Genomic DNA, 25,332 nt, shown 5'->3' on the forward strand with positions numbered 1-25,332 from the left:
TTATGGAATAAACTTTCCTCCCAAACAGATAGAGTTTCTTTGCATCCTTCTGTTTGGGGGTAGCACTTGTTTGGCCCTGTCAATCCCTCTCATTGGCCGCCGATACAACTAGGAACCCAGGAGAGGTATAACAGTATAGGTACTCATATCTGTTGGCTGGCACATAATATTTCTTCTCTGCCCCCTTCAAAGGCAGAGGGAGGGAGAGAAGATGGGGTCTGCCAGAGGGCTTTGACTGGACCCATTTACCGCCTCGTTAATGGGTAGGGCCCACCTTAGATGGTGCTGCTGCAGCCAGAATGTCAATGAAGCTATGGAAGGATTCTTTGAGCTCCTCAATCTCTAGCCCCAGGTTAGACCTATCTGCTTCAGAAACTCCTGATGGACTCTGAAGTCATCTTGCGGCAGCGAGCCAGTTGGTCCCCAGATGGCCTTGTTTGGGGAAGAGGAAGAAGAGGCCTGTACTGGAGGCCTTCCTCTTCTTCAGCCTAAATTACCTTCCTGGGGTCCAGATCCTGTGTATCGGTATCGGGTTTGGTACCAGAGTGGTCCGGTACCCAGTGGAGCTGGGGCACTCCTCTCAGAAGCAATCAAGTTTGATTGGTGAGAAGATAGACCAGACCAGGTACCAGGGGGAAACCCCCATGCATTGCAGAATGGCCACTGTCCAGGTACCGGCAGGGGGACCCACACCGAGGTTCTGAAACACATAGGATAGGTACTGGTGGTGGCTCTTGGGTTGAGTGTAGGGCTCCACCTCTGGTTCAGACCACGAGTCCTCCTGAGGTGAGCACAGGGGAGCAGTACCCCTCCCCTCACTTCTGTTGTTTGGTGCCGAGGGCCTGTGGACCAATGGTGGACCGGAGATGACCTTAGAGGAAAGGAGGGTCGGCTTGCACCTAGAAGGTACTGAAGGTTCCAGTGCTGGGAAGGAGCTCAGAGCACCATGCTCTCTCCTGCTTGTGCTTATTGGAGCTGGCAGTTGTCCCATCGGAGACAGTGGTACCGGGAACGATAAGTCCCTGGCCACTGAAAAGGCCTCTGGAGTTGAAGGCACCACAAGTTCACTGGCACCTTGATGATTTCCCAATGTTGGAGGGAAATCTTGCATTGGACTCAATGGTGCTGCCACAAGACTGGAGGTAGAGAAGTGGTCTAAGTTGAGTTCTATTCCACTGCCTTGGCTTTGCTTGTCTTTCTATCGGTGTGCTGCTTTTTATGCTTCTTCCTCAGCATCAGAGATGGAGCATGGTGCTGGGATGCACGTGGTACCACAGGAGCACTTTGCATTGAGGGAGAAGTGCTTGGTGCTGAATCTGAGTTACTTAGACCTCCTTCAGAGCCAAGAGCGGCTTCAATTAGGATAGCTTTCAGTTTGCTCTCTGTCATCCTTTGTACGAGGTTTAAAGTCCTGACAAATTAGACAGAGCGGTCTCATGTGAGTTTCCCTCAGACACTTCAGACAACTAGAGTGCAGGTCACTCACCCGCATAGGCTTGCCACAGGAGGCAGAAGGTGTGAAGCCTGGAGACTGGGGCATGCCAGGCCCCAGGGGCGAAGGAAGCCCCTCAACGATAAGGGAGGGGTTCTAACTAGCAACACTAGTACTATTTAAAATATTTACAGTACAACTATACTAAGACTAAGTAACTAAGATACAGAGAAGAAAAAACATTGAAAATGTCTTGCTGAAGTAAGAGGAATTGTTCCAACAACCATTACGGGTGGTTAGAAGGAACTGAGAGAGTGCAGGGCCAGTGGTGCCCCTTATACCAGCACATAAGTGCACAGTACCAGAGAGTGCTAGAGCCAGCACAACAGGTACCACTAAAGGAAAAATCTCCAGCAATGGTGCACACAATGCATGCACACCTAACATGGAATGGACATGAGCAAGCACTAGAAGAAGCACAACCCATAGGAGACTACAGCTCATTTTCCCATAGCTGCATTGGCTCTTAAGTTTTAATAGTAGTTAAAGAAACTTTTGCTACTAAATTAAACAAATATGACTCAGTGTGTGTAGGGAGTACAAAGATCTATCGATTATGATGGGATCTATTTCCATGTTTTTCAGAGTGCAACTAAACTTAAATATATGTATAGAGACACAACATAAGGGGTGGGCAAACTTTTTGGCCCAAGGGCCACATTGGGGTTGCAAAACTGTATGAAGGGCTGGGTAGGAAGGCTGTGCCTCCCCAAACAGCCTGCCCCCTGCCCCCTATCCACTCCCTCCCACTTCCCACCTCCTGACTGCCCCTGACCCATCCAACCCCTGCTGCTCCTTGTCCCCTAACCACCCCCTCGACTGCAACGCCTATCCAACCCCCCTGCTCCCAGTCCCCTGACTGCTCTAACCCCTATCCACACCCCTACCCCTTGACAGGCCCCCCAGGACCCCACCCCTATCCAACCCCTCTCCCCCTTCCCGTGACCCCTATCCACATCCCTGTCCCTGCCAGGCCCCACTGGAACTCGACGCTTATCCAACCCCCCCCCCCCCGTCCCCTGACCACCCCCCAGAACCTCTGCCCCATCCAACTGCCCCTTGCTTCCTGTCCCCTAACTGCCCCCCCGGGACTCCCTGCCCCTAATCCAGCCTCCCCACTCCTGCCCCCTTACCATGCTGCTCAGAGCAGCATGTCTGGCAGCCATGCCGCCCGGCAGGAGCCAGACATGGTGTCGCACTGCCCGGCAGGAGTGTGTAACCCCGCCGCCCAGAGCGCTACCCGTGTGGCGGAATGGCTGCGGGGGAGGCAGGACAATGGGGGAGGGGCCTGGAGCTAGCCTCTCTGGCCGAGAAGGACGGTCCTGCGTGCCGGATGTGGCCCGTGGGCCATAGGTTGCCCACCTCTGGACTACATCATAAAAATGAAACAGCTTCTGAATCAATGATTCTTAAATGAAATATGAAACTTAAGTCTAACCTGCTTTAGTTCCTGTTCAGCTTGAGGTAATTTTGTATCTAGCTCTTTGATACCAACTATCCTTTCCTTAAGGGTTCCTGAAGCTGTCTTTAGAGCCTCTTTTGTTTTATTTAACTGAGACACCGCTGTATTATGGTGACTGAGGTAGATATCAAGTTCCGATTGGGCTACATCCATCTTAGAACGTGCTTCATTCACTGTTTTGCTGAACTCCATAAGTTCTTTTTCTTTGCCCTGTAGAAATGGACAGTACATTACATTAGAAATAATTAAAATAAAGAAACTGAAAACTGGTGGGATGACTGAGCTGCGTAAAGTAATATATTATATGTATAGCTGAGTGAGAAGCAGCAGCAGAGGAGAGGTGGCAGGCTCTTAATCTCTTGAACAGAAAGATATGGTTAATTTGGCATAAATGGGCTCAGTTAAATAAAAACTGGTACCCTATTGTCATAGTAGAAATCTGAATTGTGAATTTTGATGACAATCAGGAAGAACCTATAAACCACAATCACTGCTAGATATCCATTCCCATCGCATCTTGGAATTGGGTCCAGTAATGTACTAAAGTGAAGTAAGGCATTTTGCTCTAATTAAATCAGAGTGATGTGGAAGCCACTGTTGTTTTTCCATACCAGCTTTATTCCAGTTACTCAACTGGCAAAAAAAAACAAAAAAACTTAAAGAGATAGACGCTCTTCATGAATTAAACAGACAAACTGCATGGAGGTTTTCAAATACAAGAAAGAGTACAAAGATTATATAGCATAAAGCCAACTTCACACCCAGACAAGTTTTAAACAAAAATTACAGAATACTAGCTAATTACTGTAGTATTAATTAGGTGTTGAAATTTTTTTGACCAGCTCTCTTCAAATACTTTGACAGAAGAGTTTTCTGCTGGAAAATACAGTTTAGCTGAAATCCATACATATCATAGAAACAGGTCTATCTCAACTACATTTAATAGCAGAAAGTTAAAACAATTCATTTTGGTATGGTAAAATGTTTCATTTTGACTACAATAATTTTCAGCATTATTGAAACAAAGTGAGTCAATGGTTTCAAAGTGACAATTTTTAGAATTTCCTTTTTGTTCCGATTCAGAACAAAAACAAATCTTGAAACGTGAGAATTTCCCACAGAATGGAAATTCCATTTTCCAGCCTGCTCTATATTTGAAGCTAGTGCCTGAGAGAGCAATATTCCTGTACAAAATAGCTCCCGTGAAATATCTTTGAACCATCTAACTCATATTAATGTAAAAGTTAACAAATTAGTCTAAGCTTATGGACATCAAATGTTTCAAACCTCTTTCTCTTTCTGAAGTCCTTGTGTTTCCTGTTTAAGGCTATCCATAACTTGTTTTAATTTTTCTTCTTCTCGCTCTTTTTCCTTTTCAAGAACTTCTTTCTTAGATGATGCTTCACTGATAGTTGTCTCACTGTTGCTGGGTACACGTTTAAATTGTTCAACCTGTTAAGGAAGAAATTTTTAATTTTTTCCATTAACTGATACAAAAAGGAAAGTTTATTTTATCTTTAAGCTTTGCCTTCTTATGCTATGGACAATGAGGGAAACCTGAGGAAATGTAATCTATGAGCCCTGACATCACGCTGAGATTATCTACTACATCTACTTTCAGGACTGCAAATATCTCCCTGCTTCAGTGATGAAGTACATATATAAAGTATCTCTAAAGGACAGTTTTATTCACTAACATTGCTTTATGTAAATGAGCAAGAACAAAAGTTTTTTCGTTTCACCCTCTAAATTGCTATTTTGCAGGAGACCAGCACTCTAGAATTTGGGCTGAGGCTCCTTGTCATCTCTTTGGATTTCAGGTGATTGTCAAGCTTTTAATAATATCACCTCCAGGAAGCCTCACTCAGTTCCAGTCAGAGACTTCTCAAGCACTAATCGAAACAAAATTCTGAACAAAAACACACACGCACATTACTTCGATGGAGTTTCAGATTGGTCCTCCCTTCAAAGAAAGGAAACGTACATGATAGGACTGTAAGAATGACTGAAAAGGAGGCAGATTGGTGTCTCCTGTTGTACTTGGGCTGCGTCTTAGGAGAATAATTCGGCTGTCTCCCATAAGACTGTTTTCTCTGGAGCTGATAACGGTATGGTTTGCGATACAGGTTCCACGTGTATATCCCTAACGAGTACAATGTAGCCTTAGAGCAGTGGTCCCCAAACTTTTTACGTCATGCACCCCCTTAACCCTGTTCCCTCCCTCCCCAGCTAGGATAAGGGCTGTGGCTGCTGCTGGGAGTGGGTTGGAACCATGACTGGGAGCCAGTGGCCAAGGCTGGGAGCAGGGCCTAGAGTGGAACTGTGGACAGGCCCGGAGCAGAGCGGGGCTGGGTGGCACTCCTTCCTAACCCCGCCGTGGGGGCTGGTACAGGGGCATGCCCAACAGTTTGGGGACCACTTCCTTAGAATCTTTTAAGAAACAGAATGGTATGCTAACTGAGTAAATCCATCTCTTCAAAGGACTTTTATTGTGACCAATGCCTTAATCCATCAAGCCCTTTTCTTTGTCACTACTGTGGCCATGGATCCAGTCATCGTGTCTGAAGAGTCCATTGTTGCTTGAAGGTTGTTTTGGTCATTAAGTTGCCCCCCTGCTTATCTTTCAGTTCTTTTCTGTTCTAAGGTGGCAACTTTGCCAGAAAGGATTTCACTTTCTCTTAGTTCAAAAAAATTATATTTAGCTAGACGAGCCTAGGGTAATTTGCCCCCTGAGGTGGAGGGGTTGGAGAAGTAGGATTTGCTCTTGAAAAGGTCAAGTTCCTTTGAGTCCTTGTCCTTTGGGGTACTTTTGTTCAATTTTGATTTCTCCTGAACTGCTGAGACAACCAAGGAGCCTGGGTTGGAATGGGCACAGTAGTACTGAAACCTTTTTGGAGGGACTTCGTATTGCTTCTCCACACTTTTTATGGTAGGTGGTATTGTGGCAGGTATTTACCATAGGGTCCAAGCAGGTCAAGTAGTCTATTTGTTGGAAAGGTGATTTGTCTGGGCCGGAAGTCGCCAATAAGTTGAGTAACATAAAAGATTTATCTTATGACAGATGTGTCTATTTCTAGAGGGTCTGCAGTTCTCATAACTAGTTATTGAAATGACTGAAAATCTGGTGCTGGTATCCTGGCCACCACTTCATCAGGTGACGAGGAAGAAGAGTCTTTGGATGGTGAAGCAGAATGTTGTTGCTTCTTCTCCTGATGCTGTTTCTTCCTTTTAAGGGTTGGTGAATGGTTTGGCCTGGCATGCCACTGGGAAGTGTAATTTTTATCTCCTCCTGGAATGAGACAGAGATCTGCTCCTGGAAGTGTGTGAAGGTTGATCTCAGTAAGTCATACAACTGACATGCTGTATGAATATGGCTGGCTTGTTTGATGATGGCCAATCCAATACGATTTCTAATGTAGTTAGAGCTCAGCACTATCATGAGCACCACCAAGACCTTCGGCATGCTTGGCCACAGATCTCAGGGAAGAAGATTCTCTGCTCAAAGGAGAAGAGAACATGTGCCTTAGGGATAGAGAGGAGAAGTACATTTTCTCGAGGGGCAGAGACCAGGTATATGGTGCTCTTGGTCACAGGGTCCACACTGGTGCTGATAACTGTGTCGGTACAGAGATCATTCTGGATTTCTCAAATGACATATCCTATAGTATCAGTGACTCTGCTAAAGGTATCAACACATTATCGATACAATGGGGGTGGTGCTGCAGAACGTTTACTTGGTGCTGTGAAGGTAAAAGGCTCCTTGTCACTAGTATTCAATTCCATTTGGGGCTTAGTCGCTTTCTCCCTGGAGTCCTTGTGTGGTCTTTTCTTTTGGGAAGGCACGGAGTTCCATCTGGTGTCTCTGCCCTTATGTTCGGTGCCAATGGTTCTGGGCATTACATGTCTGCTGGACATAACATCCGAGAGTGCCTTGTCTGGTGGTATTTTGTGGGCTCTCGTATCCATCTATCCCTTATTTGAGGAGACAGTCACTGATTGCTCCAACAAGTAATGCTTTTGTTGAGCATTCTGTGACTTGCCAGTCCTAAAAGAAAACAACTGGCATTCAAAGCATCTCTTATGCCCATCCTTTAACAGGATTAGACTAACGCAAGAAGGACAGGGCTTGAAGCTTAAGAGCAGGCTTAGACCCCACTATGTTGAAATACCCTATACAGGTGGATCCAACCATCAGAAGCCAGCTCAGATGGGCTGAGCTCATTCACTCTGGTCTTCGAGGTGAAATAAAATTCGGAGGGGTTTTTAAGGGTTCTTGAAGGGTTTAGCCAGAGCTAAGGACTAGAGGGTCAGACATTCCCTGTGTTCTCTCATGCTACTATGGGCGGCAAGAGGGAAATGAGGGAGGGCAGCAGCCATACAACTCTTTATACCCTTGTATGGGAACATAAGGAGGCACAGGGCACTTGTGCACTACCATAGGATCCACACTGACATACATTTGAGGAAGACCTAGCAGTTCCCTAGATACCCCTGTGAAGGAACAGCAGTCCAGATGCTAAACTGGTGATCTGCATCACATAACAGTAGTCCTGATCCTTTAGAAATATATAATTTTGGCCAACACACCCCCTTTTCTTCCTTTTCACTGCTATCGCTGCCCTAAAATTTGGGTAATTTTGTATATTAGCCATGGAGGGGACAACACCACCTGCAGAAGAGCTGCCTGAAGAGGTTGTTACTTCTTCAAGAACAGCAGCATGATTTTTTAAAATTATTCTTAACAACATTATTATATGGAATAAGCAGCCTAGTTAAGTCCACCCTCACAGTTATGTCACATTTGGAATTCATGTGAAACCAGGAGTTCTGCTCTTAACAGCTATAAACTAACAAACTTCTAATGAATGGTGGCAGTGTTAAGCCCTTCTGTAACCTCTTTGCTGTGTGTGGCTCTATTGGCAACTTCTCCCAATAACTGAAATCAGGAGTCTGTTTCTCCTGAATAAGTCAATGATATTACAGATAGCTACTTACAAGGAAGTGCAACTTCCTACACTTACTTACTGGAGATAATATTCACAGCTGTAGGAGAAACACAAAATTTGTAGTGCCAGAAGTGAGCCACCTTGAGTCCAGGACAGGGAAACATTACATTTTTAAGCATTGATAGATATTTGAGCCCGGAGGGGACAGAGACAGTAAAATCATTACACTTGCTACAATAGAAGGGATGTTCCGTTTTCTTTGGCAACAATCAAGTTACTACACTGTTACCAGTTTGGCAATCAACCTGGTAGTTGGATCCATAGGCATGAAGGCTCAAGAAAATGATCTAGTTCCTTAGAAGCTGACTTGCCAAAAAAAAATAAAAAAAAATAAAATAAAATAAAAAAAAATTGATATGAGCTTCATTCTCCACTCACTTTAAATGAGACAAGATCTCAATTTCTAGTTTAAAACAAATTTAAAAACTTTTCAGGCCTTCTTTTTATCATAAAATTTTTCTTTTGTAGGTTATATTAAAAAAACATTAGAGGCCCCCCCAATCCAGAATAGATAAACAATTAAATATTTGGATGATAGTAAGAGTTGCAAGTTTCATAGATATACCTTTTCTTTATCCTTTTCAAGCTGCTTCAGAAGTTTTTTAGCTTTGCTTTTGGCATGTTTTAGTTTTTCCCTTACTGTAACATCCTGCAAATCCAGCTGAGTAAATTTCTCTTTGTTTTCCTCTATGAACTTTGTAATTTTATTGAGTTTTCTAAAAAGAGAAAAAGGTCAGTCACTTTTGTATTAAAATCATTTTCACCAAAAATTGGTTTAGTTAGTGAACTTCTATGAGGCGAATAGCGTAGCTGAAGTCAAAGTATCTTGGATCGAATTACCTGGGGTCTACACTGCGCGGGATCGACGGCTGCGGCTCCCCCGTCGACCGCGCTACCGCTGCTCGCTCTGTTGGAGTTCCGGTGTCGACGGTGAGCGCATTCGGGGATCGATATATCGCGTCTTAACGAGACACGATATATCGATCCCGGATAAATCGATTGCTACCCGCCGATACGGCGGGTAGTGAAGACGTACCCTTTATCAAATGCAGTATCAGAGGCTGAACTGAGAGTTATTGCAGGGGTTCTCAACCTTTTTCTTTTTGAGGCCCCCCCAACGTGCTATAAAAACTCCATGGCCCACCAGTGCCACAACCGTATTTCTGAAAATATAAGCCAGGGCCAGAGTTAGAGAGTAGCAAGCAGGGCAATTGCCTAGGTCCTGTGAAGATAAGTTGCCCAGGATTTGGCTTCAGCCGCAGGTAGAAGGGCTCAGGGCCCCGGGCTTTAGCCATGCACAATGGAGCTTTGGCTTTATGCCCTGGGCCCCAGAAAGTCTAACACTGATCCTGCTTGGTGGACCTCCTGAAACCTGCTCGCGGCCCCCGATCCCTGGTTGAGAACCACTGAGTTTTTGCATGGACCTCTGTACATACATTTGCTGAGCGCTAAGTTGCAGCTCTACATATTTCAGTGATGGGAACATATTTGAGAGAGGCTGTACAGGAGGAAATAGATCTCATACAGTGAGTCTGTAAGCCCAAAGGTGCTTGAAGATTACAAGGTTGGTAGCAACAGCTAATGCAGTTGGATATCCACCTGTAAAGTCTTTGTTTAGAGACTGCAGACCGTTGTGATCTGTCTGCAATTGAGACAAATCGTTTAGGGGTCTTTCTGAAAGGTTTAGCTGGTAATCCCTCAGAGTTTGAGGATGACTGTTTCCCAGAAAAAGATAAAAAAAAATGAAAAGCCAATTACACTGCTCTACAGCCAAAATGCTTCTGAAATAAATGTAGTCAAACTTTACTAATTCTGGGTTACTGAGAACGAAAATGATGCTTAAAATTGTTGATTGGCTCTAGTTTTCAAGATATGCTATTGGGTCAGTATATACGACTCTTGACTTGGGAATGGCAGAGGATAAGTGAGTTATAAAGGGAAGGAATCTCAATTTAAACCAGAAATGACTAAAATACATCTTTGACTGGATCTATGAATAAATCTATGACTGGGTTTGGACAGTACTCTAGAAATCATACAGTGTCATGCTCTCTTATTTGTCAGTGTTTGATTTTGCAAAGGGACACATTTCTGTTTAGCCAAAGTGAGCAGAGATGCCTCGTACTTGTGTGAACAGTGCAGATAACTTCTGCTATGTTTGTGGTGAAGTGACTTTTGCATCACAAAAGCTCAGTATAACCACTATGGTTAAGAAAGCCTATCACCTTTATTTTGGCTGCAAAATTGGAGATCAGGACAAGAGGTGGGCCCCACACATATGCTGCAACACTTGTGCAACAAATCTTCGCCAGTGGTTGAACAGGAAAAGGAAATCTATGCCTTTTGCAGTGCCAATGATTTGGAGAGAGCCAACAGATCATACCAGCAATTGTTACTTCTGCATGGTGCCTCCAGTTGGGAAAGGTGTGTCAAAGAAGAAAAAGTGGACTGTGCATTATCCAAACATTCCATCAGCTATACGCCCAGTACCCCACAGAGAAGAACTGCCGGTTCCTGATGCACCAGAATCATTCTCACTTGAGTCAGACGAGGAAGAGGATGAAACTTCTGGTCCTGAACCATCGATGTCACAGGACCCACATTTTCTCCCATCCTCTTCCTCTGAACCACATCTCATAATACCAAGTGAACTGAATGACCATGTCAGGGATTTGGAACTACCCAAGAGTAAGGCAGAGTTTTAGATTCCAGACTACAGCAGTGGAATCTCCTGGCAGGTGATGCTAGGGTTTCCGTGTTCCGTGACCGTCAAAAGGATCTTGTCCCATTCTTCTTCATGGAAGGTGATCTTGTAGCCTGCAACAACATCGATGGTGTGATGGCAGCCCTCAACATCGTTCACGATCCAGATGAGTGGAGACTGGTCATTGATTCATCAAAGACGAGTCTTAAAGCTGTTTTACTGCATAATGGCAATGTTTTGCCATCGATTCCAGTTGGTCATGCAGTCCATATGAAGGAAACCTATGACAACATGAAACAACTTTTGAGGTGCATAAACTATGACCAGCATCAGTGGCAGCTTTGTGGCAATTTGAAGGTTGTTGCTCTCTTGCTTGGTCTGCAGACTGGATACACAAAGTACTGCTGTTTTCTCTGCGAATGGGATAGTCGTGCAAGAGATTCCCACTACATCAAGAAAGATTGGCCACTCCGACAGTCATTGGAGCCTGGGAGGAAAAGTGTTCAGCATCCACCACTTGTTGAATCAAGGAAGATTTTGTTACCACCCTTACACATCAAGCTGGGTCTGATGAAGAACTTTGTCAAGGCCATTGACAAAACACAAGCAGCTTTCAAGTACCTCCATGGAAAATTTCCAAGGTTAAGTGAAGCTAAGATAAAGGAAGGTGTCTTTGTTGGTCCTCAGATTCGTGAACTTCTTCAAGATGATGCATTTGACCATGTACTGCGTGGCAAGGAAAAGACAGCATGGAAAGCCTTCCAGTTAGTGGCAATAAATTTTCTCGCAAACAAGGCAGACAACTACAGGTTGTTGGTGGAAAACCTCCTCAAGGCATACAAAAGCCTTGGTTGCAACATGTCACTAAAGATACATTTTTTGCACTCTCATCTAGATTTTTTTCCACCAAACTGCGGAGCGGTGAGCGATGAGCATGGCGAGCGATTTCACCAGGACATTGCAACGATGGAGAAACGCTATCAGGGCAAATGGAGCCCATCAATGCTTGCAGACTATTGCTGGACAGTGACAAGAGATGCTCCATTTAATGAATACAAGAGACAAGCCAAGAAGCGCCGAGTAGACACCGAATAGGACTAAACTATGTACATAATAGTTTTTTGCCTTTTGTTTCATAATAAATTTTATTTATATAACCCTTTTGCTGATTTTTAAAGTGTTACATAAACAGGACAGGTGAAATATCATGTAAAGCAAACATAAACACATGAAAAGACCTAGGTTTACAATTTATGATTAAAACTCTACTATCTACACAATATACATAGACATAAAATGTAAAAACTTAAATATCTTAGAAACAGTAACCAATCAGTTGTTTTAATCGTCATATTTGAATTCAGCACATCAAAATACATAATAAATAGCACATTTTATCTCTGAAGCAGACGACTTCTCAAAAATTGTAGACCAGTGTTATTGCTGGTGGATCTGCAGGTGGCTATTGAGACCAATCTGGAATCCACCGATCTTGTCACAGTTGGAGCAGACATTTCCCAGTGGAAGGGGTGGATCTGGATCGCTGAGTCAAGCTGCGGTGTATTCTTTCCTCCTTTCCCATTTCCTATTGTCTCTGTTGGACCTTGAAATACTGGGATCCTTGCCACAAAGTCATTTTCCATTTTGGTCGGTCAAAGGCTTGAATTTCCCATAAGTTTATTGTCAATACTGCACTTCATGTTGGTTTTGAGGGTATTTTTGAAATGCTTTTTTTGCCTTCCTCTCCTCAGTTGTGAGAACATGACCTGCTTCAGGAGTCAATTGTCTGGCATTTGAAGAACATAACCAGCACAACAAATCTGTTGGCAGATGATCATAGCTTCAATGTGAGAGGTTTTGGCTTGGGACAGAACATTGCTGTTGGTGTGTTGGTCTTTCCCCTTGATTCAGAAGATCTTGTGGTACAGGGATAACAACGGACTGGAATCTGAGAAGCTTGCTTTGATTCTTGATGTCATGATCTTCAAAGACATGTTCTCTCAAGTATTTGAAAACTGCACTGGCACATTGGAGGCAGTGTTGAATTTCCTTGTCAATGTCAGCTTTCTGCAACAGATGACTGCCAAGGTAAAGGAAGTGCTGGATGTTCTCCAGGGTCTCTCTGTTGATCTGAATTACAGGAGCATGATCCTGGTGATTCGGAGCCTGCTGCTGGAGTACTTTAGTGTTCTAGATGTTGAGTGTCAGGCTGAGTTGGTTGTAGGCCTCAGAAAAAATGACAAATTTTTAAAGATCTTCTTCCAAGTGGGCGCACAGGGCACAGTTGTCTGCATATGGGAGTTCATTGACTGATTTACTGATAGTCTGTGTCTTGGATCAGAGATGACTGAGGTTGAAGAGCTTGCCGTTCATTCTATATTGTATGTCAAATCGAAATAGAAGCTTGTCAGTGATGAGAAAGAGGATGACAACAAGGAAGATGGAGAATGGGGTTGAAGCGAAGACACAGCCTTGCTTGACTCCTGTCTTGACTAGGAAGGGCTCCATTTCAGATCCAATGCTGACAACTGTCACAAGCATGTGGTCATTGAAGAGGAGAAGAATGGCAACAAATTTTGGCAAGCATCCAAATGGAAGAAGAATTCTCCAGAGAGCCTCCCAATTGAAGGAGTTGAATGCTTTCAAGAGGTCGATGAAGGCTATGTACAGAGGTGGATGTTGTTTGCGGCCCTTTTCCTGAAGTTGACAGGCAGTGAAGACGTCATAGTTGGTAATTCAAAATGGTCTGAATCAGCATTGCAATTCTGGGAGGATTTCCGCAGCAAGAAGAAGCAGGTGTTTGAAGAGAAATCTGTCGAGAAGCTTTTTGGAGGTGGACAACAGGGCAATTCCTGTCAAGATAGAAAGCCAGGGCTCTCTTGACATCATATGTGGGTAACATTGCCTCTTATTTGCCTAGGTGTGGACAGAAGATTGGGAGGTGAATGGATTGGTTAACATGGAACTCTGAAGGTATTTTTGGTAAAAAGTGTGGTCATAATGTGACCTTGTCTTTGAAAGATAGTGTGAAAACAGGGGTATGCCATAAGGGCTCCTATTTCCCCAACTCATCCAACTGACATGATGGCTACCAGAAATACTGTTTTCATCGACAAATGGAGGAGTGAGCAGGTAACTATTGTTTCAAGTGGAGATCTCATAAGACATTTTAGAACCAGATTGAGGTCCCAAACCAGAGTAGAATGGTTTGACTGGTGGAAAGAGATTAGAGTCCTCTGAGAAACTTCATTGTTACTGGGTAAGCAAATATGGAATAACCCTCTGTTGGAGAATGGAAGCCAGGATGGTTGGAAGATGGACTTGAATGGAACTTGAGAACAGCCCTGAGTTTGTTTGTTCTAGGATGTACTCTGTATACCTGACAGCAATGACGCTGTCAGTGGAATGTGTTTGAGGTCACACCAGTGGGCAAATCTTGTCCATTTTTGTTAGTGTGTAAATGGGCTTTTTGCTGTGTAATAGCACTCTTTTACACTTACGCTGAATAGGTAGTCTCTAATCCCATGAACCACCGACCAGCTACCTTTGAGGCGAAGAACCCCAAGATTGGGGTGAAGGATCTTCCTGCCTTCCTGGGAGAAGAGATGAGGAGCAGCCTGGAGAGTGATTGGTGAGTAAATGGCCAGCTGTATCAGGTAAGGAAACCATGTTTGTCTGGGCCATGTCAGGACTATTAGAATAACTCTGGCTTTGTCTTTTTTTATTATTATTTTGAGTAGAACTCTGGATATTAGAGGAATCAGAGGGAACGCATAAAGTAGACCTGACAACCAGGGAAGGTGAAAGTCATCCCCCAAGGATCAGTGACCCTGCCCACCTCTGGAGAAGACTGGACACATTTCTTGTATACCAAAATGGTGAGCAGGTCTATTGGAGTGATGCCCCTTTGTTGGAATATGTGGTGAAGTATGATGGAAACTATCTCCCACTTGTGGTCTTGAGAGAAGTGCCCACTGAGTGTGTCCGCAGTTACATTCTGAACTCCCGGGAGCAAAATTGCTAAGAGGAGTATCTGATGGCACGTACACAATTCCAAAGCTTGACAGCGTCAGCGCAGAGGTAGGGGGACCTTTCTGGTTGATATAGAACATGAATGACATGTTGTCCATCATGACCTTTAGGTGTTTGCCCCGATCAGTGGTAGAACTGGAGACAGGTGTACCTGACTGCCCTGAGTTCCAGAAGCTTAATGGGCAGAGGGGTTTCCTGAGGCATCCCCCTGCCCTGGGCCACGTAGGTGTCTAAATGTACTCCCTTCCCCAGTAGGGATGCATGCGTCGTAATGAGAACTGCAGAGGGAGGACAGATGAAAGGGATTCTTGCACAAATGTTCTGAGGGTATTTCCACCAACTGAGAGATTCCTTTATGAAGGTGGGTATGGATAGTTAGTGTAGGTAGACTGTGTCTGTTTGGTGAATAAACAGCCCTAAGCCCCCTTGAAGGCACTGCATTTGCAGTCTTGTGGGGTCTACAATTAAAGTACCATCTGCCATATGACTCAACAGCTGAATACATTTCTTGACTGGAGTTTGAGGAATGATTTGGATTGTATTGATTACGTTGGCTCAGGCCACTAATTTGTGCATTGGAAGGTAGGCTTTTGCTGTTACTGAATTGAGATGAGAATCTATGAATTCTAACTTTTGCACATAAGTGAAGATGGACTTTTGAATGTTCTATTACAGGCCCAATTTGAGAAAGAGGCCTACGGCATCGCATGTTGCCCATGAAGTTACATCCAAGGAGCACCTCTTCAGAAGCCAATCGTCTAGCTTTGGGAACACCAGAATTTCTTTTCTGAGGAGGTGTGCTGCTAGTACTGACATGAGCTTTGAAAACTCCTGGGGCAGATGACAGGCCAAAAGAGAGCACCCTGTACTGAAAATGGAAAATGTAGGAATTTTCTGTGCAATGGGTTGATTGTGATATAGAAATGTGCATCCTGAAGGTTGAGGGCTAAGAACCAATCCCCTTGGTTTAGTGATGGAATTATTGCTACAAGTGTGTCTTCACAAAGGTGCTGAGTAGCCTTTAAACTAGGATGGGTCTCAAGCTGCAATTATTTTTTAGAACCTGGAAATACCTGGAATAAAACCCCTTCCCTCTCTGCTGCTTGGGAACTGGTTCTATAGAAACCAAGAGTAGAAGAGAGTCTATTTCCTGTGATAGCAGGTTCTTGTGAGGGGGTCTCTGAAGAGGAACGGGGAAGGAAAGAGCCAGACAGAAGAGAATGGAAGTGAATGGAGTACCCAGTGGAAATTATCTCCAAAACCCACCCGTCTATAGTAATAGCCTCCTATGCCTGCCAGAAGTGGTAAAGGTAGGTGAAATATTGCAGTTGGTATGAAAGGGGATGTCAGCTCAGGACCTCGACTATCCTATCCAAATAGGTGCTTTGAGGTAGAGGATTGGGAAGTTGAAGGTTGGGTGAGTGGTTTTCTCCTCTGGAACCTCTGTCTCTTGCATTGAGGTTCATATGATCTCTGGGAACCCAAGAACTGGGTGGGGGCAGGATCTCTGCGCTGTCTGAGACCCACTAAACTCTCTCTATCAGGTAGATGTATAGATCTCCAGAGAACGTAAAGTGGCCCTGGAGTCCTTCAGTGTGTGCAGTGATTCATCTGTGCTGTCAGTGAACAGTTTAAGTGCCATCAAAAGAAAAAGTCTTGAATTGTTTTCTGGGCCTCCACTGGAAATACTCAGAGGTGAAACCAGGAGGCCATCCTCATAAGTACTACCCCAGAAATCAAATGAGCGGCAGTATCAAGAGAGACCTGCAGAGATGTTCTGGCAAGCACCTGGTCTTCTGCAATAATTGACTGGAATTTCTCTCTGTTTTGCTGGTAGATGCTCAATAAAGGAGTTCAGCTTAGTATAAATTTGTATGGTTGCATGTCACCATTAATACCTGATATTTGGCAATTTTGAATTGCAAAGTGGCTGATGAATATGATTTTCTACCGAACAGGTTGATATTTATCATAGGGCATAGTGCTGCCATGTTCGTTAACTGCCTCAACCACTAAGAAGTCAGGAGAGGGATAAGAAAATACAAATTCCGAGTTCTTAGAAGGGACATATTTTTTGTCCGCTCTTTAGCACATGGACAGAATTGAGGCTAGGGTGTGCCAAATGACCTTTGCATGGTCCAGGAGGGCTTCGTTAACAGGCATGGTGATGTGGGCAGATGATGCTGGATGAAGGATGTCAAGCAGCTTATGATATGGTTCTTTAACCTCCTCAAGAGGTATCTGCAAAGAATTTATAACCCACTTGATAAGGTCCTGGAACTATTTAAAATAATCAGCCACGGATGGTGGGGGTGGCATGACCACTTCATCTGGGAATGAAAAAGATATGTTGGCTGGTGGAGAGATCTCTTTATTAGCCCTAGCTTCCAGTTCCTCAAAGTTTTCTTCCTTAGGTTAAAAGAACAGGAGTACTTGTGACATCTTAGAGACTAACAAATTTATTTGAGCATAAGCTTTCGTGGGCTGGTTAGAGTGTTCTGGACAGGGAGGGTGATGAAGGCTGTTGATCTCTGTGGTCGGTGGTGCTTGAGGCCCTAGAAAATTGCTGGCAATAGGTTCCCAAGGGTCCCAGTATGGCCAAGAAGGTGGTACATATGGCACGGGTAGAGTCACCCATGGGTGCTGGTACCAGCAAGATGGTGGTTGTGGATGTCTTTCATGAATGAGATCAACTTCCTCAGAGACCTCTGGAAAAGAGTCTCTATAGAGATGGAGTGGAGAACCTTGGACAGATATGTGAGAGACTGAGGCAAGATCTTTATCAGAATCCCCCCCTTCCAAGTCACTCTGAAACGGAGGAGCACCAGAAGAAACATGAGGTGAAACTGTTGGTACTGAGTGAATGTCTGGAGATCTGGAGGTCCTGAGAATATTGGAGCTGAGCAATGGTAAGTAGGACATCTGAGTGAAAGCAAAACTCTTGCAGTACTGAGAGTGTTGTCCCATGTCCATGGCCTGTGCCACAGTGATGGCTGAGGGAGTTGATGGTACCATGAATCTCGACCACTCCAAGGGGAGTCCAGATAAAGCCTGAGGGGGCTTCTTTGGTAGCGAGTGAGAAGAGGTAGTGCTCTTCTTGCCACCTCACTCCATTGACTATATTGATAACCTCTTGGAGCCCAGGACTTTACAATCCTTAGGCTTAACTGTTCCCTTGATACCTGAGGAACCACCAGCCTCATCGGTACCAGATCAGACAGCACTGGGTGCTGAAGTGGCTGAAGTCATCAGAAATTGCGACTTCTTTCAGGTAGAGCCTCAAACCTGGAGAACTCAATGGACAGTCTTTGGGACTCTTATGAGAGGAATCTTGGCTCTTCCTCTTAGATGTCCTCAAGGAGTGCAGTTCGGAGATGGGGGAGGCAGCGAAAAGGGACAGGAAAGTGGAAAACCAGTGCTGCCAAGGCTACACTGGGGCCATACATATTACTTGAGCATAGTGGTGCATGATTTTTAGCTAAATTCTGAAGTGGAATTGGTGGGAAAGCATCCAGGAACGGCCCATCCAGGGCAACAGGAAAGCTTCCAAGAGGGGGACAACCTGGGATTGTGACCTTGCAGGTAGCAAAAGTGCTGCCACTTCCTGTTGGTTATTGTTGGAAACAGGTTATTGTTGGAAATGGGGGAATCTCCCATGGATGGAAAATGCCCGTGGCTACATTTGGACATAGAGAACACTTGTGACAATTCATAAACAATCTCCTTAGGTGTTCTGCAAGCTTATTTTGCACCCACCAAAAATAAGAAGCTGTGAGGTCGATCAAAGTGGCAATGCAAAAGTCCAAGTTGCATTGTCTCTTGGCAGAGCTGGGGCAAGTGGGCCCCTCCCTGCTTGTTGAGACATATCACCACCATTGGCTCCTACCCTTGATATGGGGTAAGAAAGCTTGACACACCAGTAGGATAGCTCTCAACTCCCTTATATTTATAGGTCACGATACCCTTTGTGGATCATAACCCCTGCCTCTGAAGAGAACCCAGATGAGCCCCCCATCCCAGAGTGGACATATCTGTCACTAACATCAATGAAGGCAGAGGTGGGACAAAGGGAACACCTACACATACACTAACAGTGTTCATCCACCAGTCAAGAGAAGCTAAAATCTGAGAGGGTAACCTTACTCCAAGGCTTAGAGAGTGTTGGCTCAGAGCAAATATGGAGGCCAGCCAGTCTGTCATTCCCTGAGGCACAATCTGGTATGTTGGACTGCATTTGTGCAAGAGGTCATGTGCCCCAGAAGCCTCACATGATTCCATGCTGTCGTAGTTAGGTGAACCTTGAGAACAAAGACGATGGATTCAATTATCTGAAATGCTGACCATAGAAGGAAAGCTATGGCTTGAGTCAAGTTCAGAACTGACGGTATGAATTCTATCCTCTGCACTGAGCAGAGGACAGACTTCTCTGTGTTGATTAACAGTCCCACAGCATTGAAGGTTGACTGGATAAGAGAGAAACTGGATTGTAACTGAACTCTTGATTGGATTCTTACCAATCAGTTGTCCAGGTAGAGATACACTTGCACACCCAGTTTCCTCAGAAACGCAGGTCACACTGCCATACATTTTTTTAAAAACTATGGGAGATGCAGACAGACCAAAGTTTATCATTGTGAATTGGTAGTGAGAATGGTTCATTAGGAACCTTAAATGTTTCACATGGCCCTGATAGTCTCATGAAAGTACGTATCCTTTGAGATGAAGGCAGCATACCAGTCTCTGGGATGCAGGGAAGGATAATGGAAGCCAGGAGACCACGCAAAGTTATCTTTTTCAGATATCTGTTGAGTTGGCGCAGGTCTAAAATTGGTCTGAGACCACCTTTTGCTTTCAGGATAAGGAAATGGCAGGAATAAAACCCCATCCTTCTGTGACACTAAGGAACTTCTACAGCTTCCAATCGAAGCAGAGATTGCATGTCCTGGAAGATGCTCTCCTTGTGAGAGTGGTCTTTGAACTGGGACAAGGAGAGAGGGGGGGAAAGAGGTGTAGACATGTGTATCCCACTTCCACAGTGTTTAAGACCCATTAGTTTGAAGTGATTCAGGCACCACGCACCTAAGAAGTGAGAGGCACCCTTCCCTTGCAAACACAGGGAAAGGAGAGGCTGGAATGTTGGAGAGGTATCATGTCCTTGACCAACCCATCAAAATATATGTTGAGAGCCCCCAGGATGCCAAGATGAACTAGAAGCTGTTGCAGTAGAAGGGGGTGGGGTCCGTATCAATAACCCCTACTCCTTTTTCTTAATAAATATTTTTTTAGACGCAAGAGTAGCATGTCGGTCAGACTGCTAAGGACAAAAGTGCTTTCTTTTTGGTGCCAGGGTACATATGCCCAGAGAATTTAGTCTCTCCCTGGAGTCTTTTAAACCATGAAGTGTCATCTGTCTGCACTGAAAATAGAGATGACTCTTCAAATGGCAGGTCCTGAACAGTCTGCTGGACGTTCCTTGGGTAGCCCTGAAGACTGCATGCATGAGCACCTGCACATGGTAATAGCAGAGGCCATGGCTCTAGTAGCCAAGTCAGCAGCATTCAAACCAATTTACACTGATGTTCTAGCCACCAGCTTTCCTTCATCTACCAGCAAAAGAAACTCATATCAAGTCCAAGATATTAACAGTCATGCTGGTTTCACAAAGCCTGTTGTTCTGCAATTCTAACCTGTAACCCAGCCCTAGAACAATTTTCCCTACCAAACGGGTCAAGTTTTTGCATCCTTTGATTTCGGGGTAGCAGCCTGCTGCCCCTGGCATTCCCTTTCGTTGGCAGCTGAAACAGCCAATGACGCTAGGAATGGGAAAAAAATACTTGAAGGCTTGGATGAGTACTTAGTATCAACACTTATCCCTCTTGGATATGAGATGAAGTGAAGAGGGAGTTTGCCACAGGGCCTTGGTGGGCTCTAAAATTGCCTCATTAATTGGTAAGGCCACAAGGGAGGGCCCAACTGTGGCCAAAATATTAACAGCTCTATTGGATGACTCCTAATGTCCTCCACTTGGATATTCAAGGCTGAGGCAAGCCTTTTCAAAATCTTCCAGTAAGCCTTGAAGACTTCAGGTAGGGTGAGGACCATTTGACAGAAAGTGCACCGCCTGGGGAAGAGGAAAATGGAGATAATAGAGTTTAAGGCTATGCCTCCTCTGGCAATTGACTGATAAGAGTACAGGAGGATCCTATCTCCTGACTTGGAGATGGGAGAGAACACCCAAGGGATTCCAAAAGGGGCACTGAAAAGGCCCACTGAAAAGGCCGAGTCCCAATGCCTTCCCAGCCACATATCCCACCAATGCAGCATCTCAGAAGCATCCCAGGTGGCAAGCTCTCAGAAGGGATTCAGAATCTGAAGACTCAGCTTCTTCTGACCACAGAGGGGCTATGCCCATCAATACCAGTGCAGAGAACCCAGAGACAACTGAAACAAGGCCATTGTTGCTAGCTTTCCCCTTTATGGTATCGTAGGATGAGAGCGCTGACAAACAGTACTCCTCGTTGTTTTGACATGGAACTGAGCCCTGAACCAATTGAACCAAGGCAGTGTGAGCTGATGGGTACTGGGTTCCTGCATCACTGAGGAAACTGGTACTGACAAAGACAAGCTCCTTGCTGCTGCAACTGCCTCCAAGTGTAGTTGGTACAAGTGTAGAATGGTCTCAGTTTAGTGAGTAACCAAAGATGACAGCATTGTAGAAGTAGAAGGTGACGCTTGGGATTCTGGACACAATGGTACCTGTCCCAGTGCCAGAATCAACTGTGCCTCCTTATGAGACTAACTGGACAAGGAATACTTAGATTTAGGATGCACACTACTTGCCCCCTTTGCCCCCTTTTTGGGCTCAGGAGCTGTAGATCTTCCTCTTCAAGTTTCTTCCTTAAAAACCTTGTACTTCAACCTCAGCACTGGAGACTGGTGACAGTACTGGGTCTTCACCAACACTGGTGGAGTGTTTTTCCAAAGCTAACGAGGTTGTTCCCTCCCCCTCCAGGCAGGAAGGCTCCAATAGTGGTCTCAGAGCAGCTTCTATCAAAAGAAACTTCAGCCTAGCCCTCTCTGTCATTTTTGGTCCTAGCTTGAAGTCCTTACAAATTTGATAACAATCTGATCTGTGAGATTCACCCAGGCACTTTGAACAGGTGGTGTGTGAGCCACTCACACGCATTTGTTTGGAACAAGAATAAGGCTTGGAGCCCAGTGACTGAGGCATTCCTCAGTATCAAAACCAGGACCTCAAGCAGTGGAACCAAAAAACATTAAAAAAAAAAATAATCTAATCACTAACACTAACTATGAATAAGGCTAATTTTTTGTCATGGGTATTTTTAGTAAAAGTCAGGGCAGGTCATGGAAAATAAACAAACTCACGGCAGCCCGTGACCTGTCCCTGACCTTCACTAAAAGTATCCCTGACAAAAGGGGTAGGTGGATTCAGCAGCCACTGCTGCTGGGGCTCCTGGGTCCCCCCACTGATGCAATGAGCCTGAGCTCCAGGGTGCCCCTGCCCCTGGGGCTGGGCTGCTGCGCAGGCAGGGCTGACTGGGAGCTCCAGCCCCAGTGCATAAAATGTCACGGCGGTCAATGGAAGTCATGGATTCCATGACCTCCATGACATAATCATAGCCTTAATTATGAACAACAGGTAACCATCTACAAAAAAAAAAAGGACACAGAGAACTTGCTAAAGCAAGGCCAACAGATCTAACAACTGTCACGGGTGGTAAGAACGAACTGAGGGTAATTGCGGTGGCTCCGCCTTTTACGCCTGCTCACAAGGGCTCATGGTGGTAGAGGGTGCCTGAGCTGCTCTGATGGGTACTGCTGAGGGAAAAAAAGTTTCTGACCACAGTATGTGGGGCACACACAAATCAAGAATAGAATACACCATGTCCAATCACTCAAAGAACTAAAATTAATCCACAGTCATTCTGTTAGGTTACAGTTCAAAAGGTGATGATCAGGGAAGGATCCTTTCACAACGCAATCGCTAATAGCAGCTGGATCCACAGATCATATAATATATGGACACCATTTTGAGAATTGGAACGATATAGATTGTTTAAAATTTTTTAGTATCGTAACCAAACTAGAGTGATGACATCAAAGTAATAAGAACAACTGGGGAAGGGCGATAGAAACTATTTAGATCAAAGGCCTGACAAACAATTAGAAGAAATGACATCTGAAAGAGTCAAAGCATCCCAGGCTCCTTCTACTAAGGGCTAATAAAGCCCGTTCATAGAGTTCTCCAATAGAAAAGGAAATCCAGGATTTGATATTCAAAATATTTCTAGATAAAATCACCCTCTGCGAAAGAAAACCCTTCAGACCTTTGCTAAACTTCATAAAGCCATAAAAGAAAGCCACAACCCAATTATCTGCCCTCTTCTTTATGGGTTATCTTTAAGGACATCCTTTTAAAAAAAAAGGCATCTGCTTGAACTGCCATTTTATCATAAAACTATGCCATACTTGATGACACAGTTCTGAACTATAACCTTACAATCCAATTTGCATTGCAGCACTGCCCTAGGAACCAGACTGTGACAGTCAGAATGTGGCTGTGTGTGTGCATAGGTGGTGACTGTGAAAAGACACCCACAATCTATCCACCTGTGCAGGGGAAGAGTGGGAACCTAATGGCAGCTGCTTTCTGTCCCTCTGCAGGTTCTGCCAACATAGGAAGCCAGTGGGGGATTAAGGGGCCTCATAGCTGCATAAGATGCAGCAATGATCACAAATGAGCCCTTTATGCTTTACAGTACATCGTGCATAAAAGGAGAATATTCTCTGTTCTAATATGTTCATTCAACTATCATCAACCCTAATTGGAAATATGAAAGTACAACATGAGTACATACAAACTTAATGGTCATTTGAGATGTCAGTAATACAGGCGGAGTACAAAAGACCACTTGGTATGGAAGAGTCAAAACAGAAGTGACAAAACAGTTTGTTTTCTGAACTCAAAGCTTTACATGTGCAAAGTGCATAATGTGCTATTACCGTTTGTGAGATCATGGAAGTACTTACTTTTCTATATCTTTCAAAGCTTTATTCTTAACTTTCATTTCATCAGCAAGTTTACTATTCTTTGTGTTAATATCTTTAGTGTCTTCATGAATTTTTTTCTTTTGGGTTTCCATGTCCGTTATCCGATTCTGCAGGTCATAACTAGAGGAAATACATATATTTTACATATTTGAGGATTACAAAAAAACGACTTGTATCAAATTTACTAGGAGTTTTAAAAAAATTGATTTGAGAGTTTTGGAATCTTACAATTACAACAAATAATCACTGTAAATTAAATATTCAGTCCTGCAGCTGATCATTGCTAGACAGTCTTGTGTACTTAAAATGGGGTTAAAGAAATCCAAAGATTTTACAGTTTAAAAAATGTAAATAATTTCAGGCTTGTCTATATGGTGGAGTAATGTGTCCTACAGAGGTGTAATTTCTAAAGTGCATTAATGTGTTAATCATTAATTGGTCCATGTAGACCCTGCTGGTACGCACTAAAGTTTTCCTAGTGCACTTTAACATAATGCAGTACTATGTTAACGGATGCTAGGGAACCTTGAGTGCACACCAGTAAGGCCTACATGGACCAATTAACGTGCAACATGTTAGTGTGCTTTAGTAATATACTTCCTGTAGAGTACATTGCTGCTTGATGTAGACAAACCCTTGGTTAACAATTTAAAATATCTAGTTTCTCTTTAAAGTAGGAGGTTGGCCTTAGGAAGTCCACCAGCCAAACTACTTTACTGGGAGGGTGAGGGAGGGGGGTAGGATGAGATTAAAAACAGGTTAAAGTAAAAGAAAACTGGCAACCAAGTTTTTTTTATTTTTTTAATATGCCAACATGGACCATTGCTATTTGAAAATATTAATATTTTTAAACTTAATACTTACCATAAATGGGCACTCATTTTACTTAGTATTCTTTTAAATTTAGACTATTCAGTGAAAGTTTTGAGAGTGTTCCTGGAGATTCATGTAGACAAAATATTTACAAGTGGAAATATGGAGACAGGGTAGCTAACTAGTAACTGCACTACTGATACAGAAACCAACATCGAAAGTTCAGAAAGGAAGGTGTTACTTACATGTAGTATTGGCAAATATGATTTTTTTCCTTAAACATTTTGTTTTCCAAAGAAAGAAATTCAATGGCTTTGTTTCTCTCTCCTTCTAAAGCATCTTTTTCTTTCTCCACCATTTTAACTCTGTTTAACTAGAAAAGATAATACAACATCTAAGTCAGTTCACATTCTAACAATACTTCAGAGAAAACAATGAACAGTGAGAAAACTGATCACACTATATAAGGCAGTCAATTAAGATCAGATACAGGAAAAAAAAATCCAAAATTAACTTCACAACACAATTTAAGATTGTGAGCTTTTTGAGGAAGGGACTGTAGTGAGTCGGTGTGGCTCCCCTCCTGCCCAGAAGAGGGAGCCCACGTGCAGACCCCAGAGTGGGTGGGACCACCACCGCCTGTCCCCGCCCCCCGGAAGTCAAGGGGCGGGACAGGAAGTATAAAGGCCGGCCGCCAGAGCTCAGTCTGCGGCCAGCCACCACAGGGAGCAGACGTGCGGCCGGGAGC

General features: G+C 44.1%; 1 protein-coding gene across 6 annotated transcripts in view; it reads right to left on the reverse strand.

The window, feature by feature from the left end:
- The window catches only part of SMC4 (structural maintenance of chromosomes 4), a 102,339-nt gene that overhangs the window by 38,416 nt on the left and 38,591 nt on the right, over window positions 1-25,332 (reverse strand). For all 6 annotated transcript variants that reach the window (XM_024102531.3, XM_005299186.4, XM_024102533.3 and 3 more), the window contains 5 exons: window positions 24,830-24,957; window positions 23,751-23,891; window positions 8,526-8,676; window positions 4,242-4,406; window positions 2,931-3,164 (listed from right to left, as the gene is read on the reverse strand). In XM_024102531.3, the coding sequence (XP_023958299.2) occupies window positions 2,931-3,164; window positions 4,242-4,406; window positions 8,526-8,676; window positions 23,751-23,891; window positions 24,830-24,957 (819 nt within the window). The remainder of the gene's footprint in view (window positions 1-2,930; window positions 3,165-4,241; window positions 4,407-8,525; window positions 8,677-23,750; window positions 23,892-24,829; window positions 24,958-25,332) is intronic.

The sequence above is a fragment of the Chrysemys picta genome, chromosome 9, assembly GCF_011386835.1.
Source record: "Chrysemys picta bellii isolate R12L10 chromosome 9, ASM1138683v2, whole genome shotgun sequence".
NCBI lineage: Eukaryota > Metazoa > Chordata > Testudines > Emydidae > Chrysemys > Chrysemys picta.